The 13,236-nt window shown below is 54.5% G+C and overlaps 5 protein-coding genes across 5 annotated transcripts; 4 read left to right on the forward strand and 1 right to left on the reverse strand.

Moving 5' to 3' along the window:
* Positions 1-677: 677 nt before the first annotated feature.
* On the forward strand, positions 678-2,666 carry A1O7_01612 (uncharacterized protein; the record flags this gene model as incomplete). The annotated part of the gene is made up of 1 exon (XM_007755648.1): positions 678-2,666. One exon carries the CDS (start codon positions 678-680, stop codon positions 2,664-2,666), a length of 1,989 nt encoding a protein of 662 aa, XP_007753838.1.
* Positions 2,667-3,050: 384 nt separating this feature from the next.
* Positions 3,051-5,448, forward strand: A1O7_01613 (uncharacterized protein; the record flags this gene model as incomplete). Its single annotated transcript, XM_007755649.1, has 2 exons — positions 3,051-4,781; positions 4,834-5,448. 2 exons carry the CDS (start codon positions 3,051-3,053, stop codon positions 5,446-5,448), a joined length of 2,346 nt encoding a protein of 781 aa, XP_007753839.1.
* A 564-nt stretch (positions 5,449-6,012) lies between these two features.
* On the forward strand, positions 6,013-9,525 carry A1O7_01614 (26S proteasome regulatory subunit N2; the record flags this gene model as incomplete). Its single annotated transcript, XM_007755650.1, has 2 exons — positions 6,013-6,152; positions 6,207-9,525. The coding sequence occupies 2 exons, from the start codon at positions 6,013-6,015 to the stop codon at positions 9,523-9,525; spliced, it is 3,459 nt and encodes a 1,152-aa protein (XP_007753840.1).
* Positions 9,526-10,547: 1,022 nt separating this feature from the next.
* On the reverse strand, positions 10,548-11,060 carry A1O7_01615 (30S ribosomal protein S8; the record flags this gene model as incomplete). The annotated part of the gene is made up of 1 exon (XM_007755651.1): positions 10,548-11,060. One exon carries the CDS (start codon positions 11,058-11,060, stop codon positions 10,548-10,550), a length of 513 nt encoding a protein of 170 aa, XP_007753841.1.
* Positions 11,061-11,889: 829 nt separating this feature from the next.
* Positions 11,890-12,636, forward strand: A1O7_01616 (uncharacterized protein; the record flags this gene model as incomplete). Its single annotated transcript, XM_007755652.1, has 1 exon — positions 11,890-12,636. The coding sequence occupies one exon, from the start codon at positions 11,890-11,892 to the stop codon at positions 12,634-12,636; it is 747 nt and encodes a 248-aa protein (XP_007753842.1).
* Between the last annotated feature and the right edge of the window lie 600 nt (positions 12,637-13,236).

Genomic DNA, 13,236 nt, shown 5'->3' on the forward strand with positions numbered 1-13,236 from the left:
TGCCGCCCCAGTTGAGGAGTGACAATGGGGTCGGTTCTCCAGGTCATTCGGTTTTCCCCAGCCCTAGTCCTCGACTCTACGGGTAGGTGACTGCTGTGGAGGGAGCGCGGACTGGGGGTCACGGGGTGAAATACAAACTTCGATAATCTTCACCGCGCCCCGAGGTTACGAGATATCCAGCCAGCCATCCATGGATGTCATACAGTAACTCGCCCCACAAACTCGTTCCACTCGTTCCACCCCTTCGTCACCTTTGCGTACCTGTGCATCGCAACCTCTGGCTTTGTTTGGTTCATGTCATTCCCTTTGGGATACACACACTCGGCTACCGAGTCTGGCTTCGGCCTTACTGGCCGGACCCATTAACAAAGTAATCGTTCAGCGGCCACGTCTGGCATAAGTCTGTCCATCCACTCCTTCTTTGCGCTTGCCTTGGCTCAGGTCCTCCCACAGAGCGAGGTCACATGCTCGCGCCAGAAAGTGGCTACCTGATCTTGGATGACACAGCTCACTCTCATTTCACAGCTAGGACACCGAGAATTCCATATACCCGTGACTACGTCTTCACCTTTTTCACCCATTCTAGAACTACCTATAGAGAACCTAGAGACAGACGTTTGCCGAGTCCACCTAGACACTTTCTGTGGTCATCAAATGGCCACGACCTCATCATCGCCATGGCAATCCTCCTGTCGGTTGTCCCTGCGCACTCCCCAATCTTTTGGTCCTGCGTTGGCCTCTACGCCGATGTGGTGAAGCTGTTGTCGCCGAGCAAGAGACTGCAGAGACTTGCCGGAGAGATAGCAAGATACAGCCGAAGACCTCCTGAGACACCGGAGCAAGCCCTGCTCAGACGCATGAACGAGGCCCAGACTTTGGCCGAGTACGAGAGCTGTACAGTCGCGTTGGACCACCTCCAAGGCCACGAAGCATGGAAGAAAGAGAAGGACTCGATCGAACCCGGCTACAACCCTGATGTTATTGAGAATCAAGTCATTCGCTTGAAGAGTGCTGTGATCGAACGAGATACAGCGGCTTTGCACCACCTCCTGCGGACGGGGCTCAGTCGCGACCTCGGAGGCATGAACTCGCTGCGGCTCTACAAGCATTCATGGTTCGGCACCAAGAAACTGATAGACGATTATATCAACACTGTTTTAGAGGCCATTGATGCGTTTTCCGAGGCAAGCATTCGCAACGACCTCTCTACGGTAGAAGTCCGGCGTTCTCAGCAATCATTAGAAGACGCACTGAAATTTTTTGGACGTTCAGCATTGACATTGTCTGGTGGGGCACTTCTGGGTATGAAGCATATTGGTGTTGTGAAAACTCTGTGGGAGGCAGAACTTCTGCCGGAGATCATTTCAGGAGCATCAGCAGGCAGTATCGTGGCCGGCATTGTGGGAAGTTCCACTGACGAGCGGATGGCGGAAGTGCTCGACCGATTCCCTTTCTCGGATCTGGCCGTCTTCGATCCCCCGGGAACAGGCAGAGTGGGATGGCTCACACAGCGGCTAAGCACAGTGCTGCGGACGGGCGCTTTCTTTGAAATGGAGAACCTGAGGAGGGTGATGAGAGATTGGCTGGGCGACATCACCTTCCGAGAGGCACATTACAAGACTGGTCGCATTGTCAATATTTGCGTGTCTAGCGCTGGTAGTGCGGAGCCACGACTGTTGAATTTCGTGACCGCTCCCGATGTCTTCATCTGGTCAGCAGTCTGTGCATCTTGTGCTGTGCCCAGCGTTTTCTCGCCCGCCAATATCTACGAGAAGGATCCCATTACCAAAGAGGAGAAGCTGTGGATGCAGAACGCCAAGCAGACGTTCGTGGACGGATCTCTGGACCACGACATTCCTATGCGGAAACTGTCCGAGATGTTCAACGTCAACTTTTTCATCGTCTCCCAGGTCAATCCACATGTACGAGTATTCCTCGATCGAGAGGAGAGTTTTCGGGGTGAGCAGCCCGGTACACCCTCCCCAGGTCCAAACCCGTTTCAAGCCGCCAAGGAAGTTCTGAGAGAAGAGATCATCCACCGGGCACAACAACTCGCAGACATCGGCTTCCCGCAAGGTTTTTACAGGTGGGCTTCACTGTTCAATCAACAGTACACGGGCGATATCAACATATTGCCCGACATCCACCCGAGCGAGTACCTCAACATGATGATGAATCCTACATCAGAGTTCATGCTGAAAGCCACCGTCGCAGGCGAACGGGCGACTTGGCCTCGGATGTGTCGAATCAAGAACTGCGTGGCCATTGAACTGGCTCTCATCCAAGCGATACATACATTAAGGGACAGGGTGAATTTTGGGCCCGAGGCCCGAGCCGCCCGCGAGCGAAAGAGGTCCAACAGCAGGGGACGTCCAGGGCGTGGCCGGTCGGCTCGTCCATCGTTCCTTCGAAGGCGCAGTCTTAGCGTCGAGTCTCCTGTAGGGGGTGAAAATGGACTGACCCCGCCAGTACCCCTAAAAGTGCGCCGCAATGTCAGTCTAGGCAATATCTCGATGAGGCCGGCTTTCTCCATAACCACGCCTCGGCCAACACCATACCTCTCGCCGCAGGTGGGCATCGAGCAGGACATTCTGGCGGATGCGTTGGCCATGACATCTAGAAGGGGAGAAACAATCACAGGGTTGGGTATAGTCGGCGGGCCTTGACGAGGCTTGCACGTGACTGGAGTCTGGATGGTTGCCTACATTTACGATGATACCCCTGTTGTTCTAGATCAAGCTGTAGCATTAGGAAGATCGCTTCGCATAAGAACGAAATGTACTGATATGTGTAACGTTGAGCGATGGAGCGACCACAGGTGTCTAACCAGGAGAGGAGCGGAGATATCCAGAGGGAGAGGGCGACGTGGCATTGGTTTGCCAGCCGCCAGTCGCGCGGCAGTGGCAGCATTTCTTTCCTTCGTCCACCTCCACCCGCAGCTGCACTCGTCGAACCAGTCCACCATGGACAATTGATCAATTAATGGCCAAACCCACGCGCTGTTACACAGCTTCACGCCAGAAGCAACATCTGCAACATTCGGGCCAGCCATGGATCTGAGGGCGATGCTTAATGAGTCTCAGCCGGCGCAGCGACAAGACCATCAAGGGCCACCGCACCCTCCGCCTCGACTTCACACCCATCAATCATCCTATGACCGCACCCCGTCGTACGAGTCGCATCCTGCTCTCGAGCGCCCGCCGTTGCTGTCAGCCTCTTCATCCTCGTCATATCACCACCACCACCATCAGCCGCCGCCGTCCAACGACTTCCGCACCTCTGCCAATGGCTCCTATTTCGCCGTGCAATCACCGCACCAACACCAGAATTCCGCGTCTGCCTCTGTTTCCACCCCTAGCTACGCGCAGAGTCCAGGACCATATGCTCAGATCCACACTCCGCGCGAAGGCATAGCGTCTGCACATCCATACCAGTCTCCCTTTGTTCCTTCGCCCTCCCCTTCGGGCCAATACCCTCCGACACCCGGCTCCGTCCACCACTACCCCAATACCACCACGCCTTCCACTGCGACCACCTATCAATACCCTACGGCTCATCCTTCACTTAAGGGGCAGTCACCTACACTGAGAGAAGAGCACATTGCCGCAAACGGCAATTCGCATGCACGCCAGCGCAACATTTCACCTCAGGCTCAGTTCCACCCTCCTCCAGCGACGCCCCTGGGCCCACCCGTGTCCTACCCCCGTCCTTCGCCGCACCCTCATCGGCCGACCTCCCATGGCCACGAGAGCGTGAGAAGATCATCTGTGGGCTCGATAGGCTCGGTACAAAGCAGGGACTACAACCAAGGCCCGTCCGATCATTCAAGAACCGGGAGTGGCAGCATACAAAGAACGTATTCTGGGGACGTGCGTGAACGCGAGCGGAGCATTGAGAGTGTCAGTCCGAAGACAATTCCCAAGCCTCCTCCAGTCCGACGGCAGAGTGTCAGCCGTTTTCACGACCTCATGCCCGATCAGCACTCCGGGCCTCTGGGTCCGCCAGCCTCCAGTTCCAACTCTTCCGTCGCGCAACCTCACACCACGCCGGACCGGATTCTGGACTATCAGCACTACGATAACACTCCCAAGTCATCGTCGACGTCGATTGACCAGAGGCCCGTCGCCCAGTATCACAACTCTGAGCCGAGTCCGGCTCCGGCTGCTACAAGCCATTACAGCTTGACACCCCAGCAAGCACATTCATCCCTTCCTACACAACAGCACAGTCCCGCGGCAAAAGTGCTCTCACAATTTCCACTCAAGCGATCCGCAAGCAATATCTCCGACATCACGACTGCTCCATTACCTCCGAGAAAGCGCCCGCGACGGGACGACATTCCCCTCTGGGCGCGCAGCGCACGCAAACAGCCGTTGATCTTCATCAAGGCGCGACCTCCGAGCCCTGCGTCTCAACCTGTGCCCCCGCCTTCGTCCACGAACGATGTGGTTATGAAGAAGGACTCTGTGGGGTCCCAGATGGCGAATGGACAAGAGCAGCCACCTGCAATGACACCTCCCACCGAGATTCCCTGGGAGCCGTCGATCGTCAATGAGCCAGCCTTTGATGACGTTGTTCGGCGTGTCTGCGATTGGATCTTTTTCACCATTGGCAATAAGCAACCACCTGCTGGAGGAGCTGTATTTGAGATCGAAGCCAAGGTTGGCATGATCTTCGATGAGGGGACCGGCGACCGACTCAGTTTGCCAGTGGAAACAGAGACAGTTTTCGACCGAAAGAGCTACAGAGGCCGGACGAGCTTCAAGAGTTCCATGGACGTGGTAAGTGCTTTGCTTCGCCGGCCGGGCGTCTTCGGGTCTAACAAGAAATCAGGCTCAGCACAAGGCTCTGAATGGATTCTTGAACAAGCTTGTCCAAGACTCGGTACGGGAAGCTCAAGAAACCGGGCGACCGCCGAGAATCGGCTACGATCATCCGCACGAATACGACGCATTCTACGAACTGACCCTGGAAGGCCAGAATCACCTACCACCGTCTATAATGACGTATCTTAATCACAACCACAAGCCGCGAGTGCGCAGAACGATTGATGAAAAGACCAATATGGTCAAAGCGCAAATCATCAAGTCGCGGATTGCAGATCTGGAGATTTACAATCCGCGGACGGCCTTCGATTACCGCATCTCAGTATCGATTGAAAGCCCCTGGGAGGGAGATGCGAATTGGCTTTCAGAGACGACGGAGAGCCGACGAGACCGACAGAAGGACCGAATGAGTTACCGGCACTTGGCTTATCAGATCGACTTGACACAAGTCAGCTATCCCAACTCGGTCGAAAAAGAACACGAACTAGAGGTGGAAATCAGCACGGAGCAGATACGACTGGAGTTGGCCAAAGCAAAAGCAGGCCAATCCAACCGGTACGAACCACTCGTCCGGGGATTCGTGGATAACGTAAGAATATTGAGTCGCCTGTTTCCTTGCTAGACAACAACGACGAGAGATGGCATGGCGGCTACTGGTTAATGGTGACAATTCGAGCCTCAAGAGACAGCATTGGAGAGGCATAAGAGGCCACGCTCTCTTTCGGCTTCTGATACCCATGTAATAATATAACTATACAGAGTACTCCAAGCACCCACAGTCCATCGTGGCCATTAAACCACGTGACCAGAAATACACGTGACCTATTTTCACGTGACCCGATGACTAACCCAGGTAGGCTCAGGCTGCTGCAAGGTTACGAAGTGCAGCGGCTGCTCAAAGCGCAGACACGTCAATTGCAATCGCCGTCCATTCCATCTGTCTGCGCGAATCCATCAGACTTCTGACTCTCCTTCAGCTTCCCCATCTACCACATCTCTTCATCCTTCTTCTTCCCTGTACACTAGACTTTCTTCTCGTCGACTGTCTTCTTACCTGCCTGGCCGGACTGATCCGTGTCGTCCAATCGTTGCGCCTCTGCCCCTTCTCTCCAGCACCGATCAACAAACCGCGGATCCGGACATCGAGAACCTCAGTCTGCGCGTTGCGCACAACACAAAAGCAGACATGGTTGGATTGGTGTCGGCTGCCGGTCTGGTCGGCTTTCTGTCAGAACCTGATCCGGAGCTCAGAAGCTTTGCTCTGAAGCAGCTCGACAGCCAAGTTGATCTGTTATGGACCGAAATTGCAAACTCCGTGGGCCAAATGTGAGCCTTCAATGATCTTCAACCTATCTTACCCAGCTGACTGTGTCTTTCTAGTGAGGCGTTATACGAAGACGATTCCTTCCCGGAGCGCGAGCTCGCCGCCATTGTCGCATCCAAAGTGTACTACCACCTGCAAGAATATAATGAATCCATGGCATTTGCCCTCGGCGCTGGGAAGTACTTCAGATTGGACAACCCTGGAGAATTTGAAGACACCATCATCTCCAAATGTGTAGATTCTTTCATCGCTCTGTCCGCCAGTCGAGATTCTACGCTCGCCACCACCAATGCTGGTACACAACCACAACTTGACACGGCTTTCAGTCAAGGAGGAGACGGCGCAGCCAGTATGTCCGCCAGCTTAACATCGCCTCTCACGCCCTTCTCTCAATCCGTGCTTCCTTCCAAGTCCCTACTCTCGAGACAGAATACCACGTCCTTCGACCCTACTCAAGCCGGTGTCGAGCTGGGTGAAGTTGGCTCACCGGAGCGCATCATTCAAGAGCGTGGTCTACAGAAAGCGCTCACCCGCGTGATCGAGTCTCTCTTCGAGACGTGCTTCCGAGAAAAACGGTATCGTCAAGTGGTCGGTATTGCTTTGGAGGCACGCAACCTCGACATTCTCCGTCGCGTGATTAGGCGAGCCGCCGAGGACGAACGAAACGAGAAGGGTGAAGCTACAAAGAAGGGCGAAGAGCTGATAGAGTATGTCTTGGACATTTGCATGAGTGTGGTGCAAGAGCGGGGCCTTCGCAATGAGATACTCAAGGTCATTTTGGAGCTCCTCAACGACATCCCTTCCCCCGACTACTTCGCCATCGCAAAGTGCGTGGTTTACCTTGATCAGCATTCTATGGCATCGAGCCTCTTGCGGCAATTGGTCGAGAAGGGCGACCCCCGTTCGCTGGCCATTGCGTGCCAGATCGCCTTTGACCTCAATGACAACTGCACACAAGAATTCCTTCGAAAGGTTAAAGAGGAACTCGAGGAGCTGTTGCCCCCGAGAGAGTCCAAGGAGGCCGATGAGATGGAAACAGACCAAGAAAAGGCCGAAGGTCAACTACAGCAAGAACTGCAAGATTCGGCTGGTGCACCGGCCCCAGCGGAAAAGCCAAAGCGATGGGACTGGAACGGCGACCAAGTGGACGCGATCAGCCGAATGTGCGACATTCTTTCGGGTTTCATATCAATATTCCTCAACATCGAATTCTTACACAATGCCAACCGGGTGGATCTATCGATATTGAACAAGGTCAAAGACAGCCTCGAGGCCCGGTATTCGATCTTCCACACGGCAGTTACCCTCTGCGCCGGCCTGATGCACGCCAAAACTGCAAACGACACATTCTTCCGGAACAACCTGGAATGGTTGGGCAAAGCTACTAACTGGTCCAAGTTCACTGCCACGGCTGTTTTTGGAGTCATCCACCAAGGAAACATCACGCAAGCTCACCGGCTTCTGAGCCCATATCTGCCGAAGCCGGCCGGCGCTGCCAGCTCCCACGACTCGCCCTACAGCCAAGGTGGTTCGTTGTACGCTTATGGCCTGCTCTGCGCTAACGACAAGGGCAAAGCTGTCGGCTTTATCCGTGACAAGTTCAAGGAAGCGACGGAGGAAGTCGTTCAGCACGGCGGTGCGCTCGGTCTCGGTATTGCAGGAATGGCCTCTGGCGACGAATCCATCTTCGAGGATCTACGGAATGTGCTGTGGGCCGATTCAGCGATCAATGGCGAGGCTGTCGGCCTGTCAATGGGGCTTGTTATGCTTGGATCGGGCAACACCAAGGTCCTGTCTGACATGATTCAGCATGCTCATGATACCCAACACGACAAGATTGTCCGAGGTCTTGCTCTTGGTATGGCCTTGATCATGTACGGCCGTCAAGAGGGTGCGGACGAGCTGATCCAAGGTCTCTTGAACGACGCCGATCCGACGATGCGCTATGGCGGTATCTTGACCATTGCCATGGCCTATGTCGGCACCGGCAGCAACAAGGCTGTCCGGAAGCTGCTTCACGTCGCCGTCAGCGATGTCAGCGACGATGTGCGTCGTATTGCTGTCCTCAGCTTGGGATTCATCCTGTTCCGGAAGTACAACAGCGTACCTCGAATGGTGGAGCTACTCGCAGAATCTTACAATCCTCATGTCCGATATGGTGCTGCCATGGCATTGGGTATCTCCTGCGCCGGCACGGGTCTTCATGAAGCTATCGACTTGCTGGAACCCATGCTGAAAGATCCCACCGACTTTGTGCGTCAAGGTGCCCTCATCGCACTGGCGATGGTGTTGATCCAACAGAACGACCAAATGAACCCCAAGGTTGGCGCCATTCGGAAAGCCATGCTCAAGATTATCGGCGATCGACACGAAGATGCTATGTGCAAGTTCGGATGTGCGATTGCCATGGGTATCATCGACGCCGCCGGCCGAAACTGCGCAATCAGTCTGCAAACTCCGACTGGCAACCTGAACATGCTGGGTATCGTGGGTGTCGTAGTATTTACTCAATACTGGTATTGGTTCCCTTTGACACATTTCCTGTCGCTCTCGATGACCCCGACGGCCGTGATTGGTCTCGATCAGAAGACGCAAGTTCCAGTGTTCAAGTTCCATTGCAACACCCGGCCCAGTCTGTTCGATTACCCACCTGAACAAACAGCTGCCAAGGACGAAACACCCGAGAAGGTTAAGACTGCCGTGCTGAGTACCACCGCACAAGCCCGTCGACGGGCTGCTAAGAAAGAGAAGCAGCAGCGACGGGACAGTATGGATGTCGACACAGTCACGCCCGTCACGCCCAGGATTGGCAATGCCGACAAAATGGATACAGACGAGGCTGGCATCACAGCTGCCGTGAAGGACGACTCTGATACCAAAGACAAAGACGTCAACCCGACGTCCGATGCTGACAAGAAAGAAGGCGAAAATGGCACGGCCGCTGAACCTAGGAAGAAAGCGGAAAAGGAAAAGGTCGGCTACGAGATCACTAACATGTCCCGCGTGTTGCCTGCTCAGTTGAAGTATCTTAGCTTCCCCGATCCGAGGTATCAGATTGTCAAGCGCCCAACCGGCGGCATTATGGTCGTACTTGACACGGAGCCCGACGAGGACAGAGAGACGATTCCATTGCTGATCAGTAGAGTCGATCGGCCCGAGCGGACGGTGCAGCCTATCGGGGATGTAACTGGAGCTGATGCAGCGACACCGCAGACACCAGCGGGCCAGAGGTTGGGTGGTGTCGAGGATGTTGGCGCAGGAGCTGCGGCTGCCGCCGGGGTATTGACGGCGATCGACGAGGACGAAGAAGGGGTGGAGGATGCACCCTGTCCAGCCGAATTTGAGTATGAGAGTGAAGGGGAGCAGGAGCAGTAGAGGTAGAGGGTTTGCAGGGCTGGAGGTAACAGTGTAGTTTCACCATGAGGATGGTTACTTCGAGGGCTCGCAAAAGGGTACCCTCCATTGAGGCCACCAGCATCAGTCTATCCCGGCGAGAGGTCAACCGGAGGTAGTTCCATGGTGGCTTTTTGTACTCTATTACAAGAGAGCTAAAATCAGACAGCATTATTAAAATCGAGTCGCGAGGGCGACGGTGTACCAAACCTCTACCACTATGATACTGCTTCCCACAAGGGTGGTCTATCACACCCAGTATACATGCTTGCTCCACGCTTGATGGGGATTTACTGGGTATTCCCTTTACATTCCCTGCCTTGCGATCCTCGCTTTGACCAGTGTGTGTGTACTAGGTAGGTATGAATGCGAGCCATGGTCGCGCAGCATAGGATACGAAGTACCAAGTACGGAGGTACGAAAATAGAAGCGCCCAAATATCTGGAAACGATGGCCCTGCCGATGAACCAAGGGGGTGTGTGCACATGGATTCTTTTTCGTCCTCGTCGTTGTCTTTGTTGTGATTCCTCGCGGCCGCAATATGTCTGGCGGAGGTGTTAGGTCGGATCAGGTCGGGTTGAGCCGATATGAGAGATGCGATAAATACATGCGACATGCGACATGCGTCCGGTATCAGTCAGTAGGTACCCTGTTGTAGCTTCCTGGTTGTCGTAGTTATTGTAGAGTATGGTGTTGTATTGTACATGTGGTATGTGGCATATTGCCTGTGGCATCCGGGCATAGGACGAGGGAGACCATACGATAAGGTCGCACCATCACAACCAGACGCTATTCATCCGAGCTGTTTCGCTCTGTGCGCTTCCCGCGCCGCCTTTCACGAAAGCTCTGCCCTGCGCTCGTCACCTATTATTGAATACCGGATCCCAGAATATCAACTGCCACATTCGCCCCTCACTTTTACCGGATCCGACATATCAGCTGCTCCATCAGCTACCACTCTCACCGAATCCGACATATCAGGTTTTCCCCATCAGCCAGAATCATCACCGAATCCGACATATCAATTGCCCCCCAATCTTCCGTTCCACGCATTCCCGCGCCTCCAGGATCCCCACATCCGTACTCACATACAGACACTCCCCGGGCCTCGTCAACCCCAGGACATACCCGCTCTTCTTGCCCAACACCAGCCTCCTCAGCCCTTCGACGTCCATCCATATCCGCCGCGTCGGCTTGCTGACCAACTCCATCTTCTCGATCACGGGCGCCGAGTTCCAATACTTCAGCCCCAGCCAGAGACGGCGGCTCGCCACGTTATGCCGCGTGACGGGGTCGATGGGCGCCTCGGGGTTCGAGGAACTCGGGTGCGAGAGCAGGTTGTGCGACGGTGGAGGTAAGGGGCCGCCGCGCACGACTGTCGACAGGAAGCCCGAGTTTTGGAGCGCCAGCATCAGTTTTAGGTGGAATTTGGTGTCGGGAATGGAGGTGAGCCCGAGGCGGGCGCGCGAGGCGTTTTGGAGGTGCGAGCATGTGTTTGCTAGGTGGACGAGGGACATGGTGGCGGTTGCGGTTTCCGAAGAGGCGTCCCTTGCAGGGAAAGGAGGGAGAGGAACCAAAGACAAGACAGCGTGTCCCGTGCACGGGAGCTGTGGTGTGATCGATCACTCCTTGGGTTGATGATGGGCTGGTAGGTAGATCACTGTGCGTACTTGGTTCTGTCGGTCTCGGGAGGTCGGGAGTGGTGCGTCGTTTCTATCCTGACACCCTGTACTTCGGCGCTTTCTGATTGTACGTACTGGGCGTGTAAGCTGGGAGTTTGCAGCTCGGAGTCGGGAGTGGTAGGCTGGTGATGAGCTGCGTGGGATAAATTGTGGTGAGCATGGAGCATTGAGCCTCCGGCGTTCTAAAAAGTTGCGGGTTTCGAGAGTCGCGAGGCGCGCCAAGGATTGGGCTAGCTAAGCGATTGTGATTGGCTGGCGGGGAAAGTCTTGGCGACCGTTTGTTCCCTCTTCCCTTTCGGAGCTCATACTCAGCCAATTTATGGAAGCCATCTCCAGACGTTGCAATGAGGGACGTGTGCTTCCCTCCAATGTCCTTGTGCAACGATGTCGCGCGATGCCTCTGGGCGAACTTTCTCGCCACGGGATCATCCCTGTCATGCAGAGGGAGCTTGATCGAGCTAGCTTCAGAATATCGTCGTGAGTCAGAGGGCGCTTGTATCAGGGTCCTCCATATCTAGACTCTTGCTCTGCTATTTGTTCTCTTGTCAGTGGAGTACCATTCTATGCTAGAGTACTCGTACACCCTGCTATTCCTACGTTTGGCTCACTCTTTCTTGTCAGCCGAATCGCATATAACTGCTACGCTACGCACCGCAGGATCAACATGCATGTCCGTCTGGCCCTGGCTAGAGATCTCTCCGATCTGGGCACCATCGCCACAAACGCCATGTTCGACGACGACTTGACACAGTTTCTATCCCCTCATCGCCATGAGCATCCGGAATGTCTGCGAGTAGGTTTTCTCAGACGTGCCAAGAAGAGGTTCTACGATGGCCACGTTGTTCTCGCCGGTGTATCTGACCGGAATGACCCTTGGTGGAACGGCGAGGACAAAGTTGTGGGTCATGTATCCGCGATATCTAGCACCCAAAAGAGCGACAATCAAAGGAGACCGCGGTTTCCATCCTCATGGAATGAGCTCGAACTCCAGCTTCTCCGCCTGGAAGAACTGATCGAGTGGTATACCTTTGCCGACCGCTCCCTTAGTCGCTCGGCATGGCTTCGGTTCTTCAACAGTGAGGCTGGAGATGGACCTTTCGACGATATCAAGCAATACTGGGAGATTGATCACCTCTCTGTCGATCGGGCCTACCAAGGCAAGGGCTTTGGAACCATGTTGGTGAAATATGTGCAGGAATACGCTGCAAGGGATAACTTGCCTGTTATTCTTCGTGCGAGTAAACAGGGGAGGTTGCTGTATAAGAAGTTGGGATTTGCCGATGTGGGTGTTGTCGATATGGGTCCGGGTCAGGTATATGAGGCTATGGCTTGGTACCCGTCTGATGCTGTGACGGCCGATCTTGCTGCGAAGAATGTCGACGACACTTCTGAAGAGAAGCCGGTGTTGTGATACACCTATTGAGACCACCGGCGGTACGAGGTTCGTTAACTTGCAATCCGGTGTCTACGGTCAATTGCAAGCGGGACCTACACAGCCCACAACACAGACGGCTCGAGATTGCGGTCTCATTGCGGATAGTTCTGGTCGCGTTCCATCGACGAATTCTGACAACGAAACAAAGAAACCGGTGAGAAAGGCTTCGAGCTCATGATCTCCAACTATCAGCACCTTCAGTTGTGCTCTATTTGGTATGCCAAGCTCTTACCAATCACTTGGCTTGATTCCTCCTGGAATGGCCTCTAAGCTCGAGGGGCAAGGTGTGGTCTGTGCACCCATAAGGTGGTCACAGCGCCGCAGCAGAAAGAGAGGAGTTCTTCCCTCGAAACAAATCCAGGCACGCCGTAACAAAGGAGCTTTGACCTCGACAATCATTTCCTCGGTCGACATTGTGGCTATCGAACGCGCTCATTCATGTATGATTTTACATTTCCCTACCGCAAACGGTCAGCGGCAGCCAGAAACGGCACAATGGAGCATCTACACTGTGTCCACAGGTCCTCTCCAAGGCTGGGCAGTAGACTGATGTATCACGCGGCGAGGATGTTCTTT

The sequence above is a fragment of the Cladophialophora yegresii genome, assembly GCF_000585515.1.
Source record: "Cladophialophora yegresii CBS 114405 chromosome Unknown aczIN-supercont1.1, whole genome shotgun sequence".
In the NCBI taxonomy this organism is placed as follows: domain Eukaryota; kingdom Fungi; phylum Ascomycota; class Eurotiomycetes; order Chaetothyriales; family Herpotrichiellaceae; genus Cladophialophora; species Cladophialophora yegresii.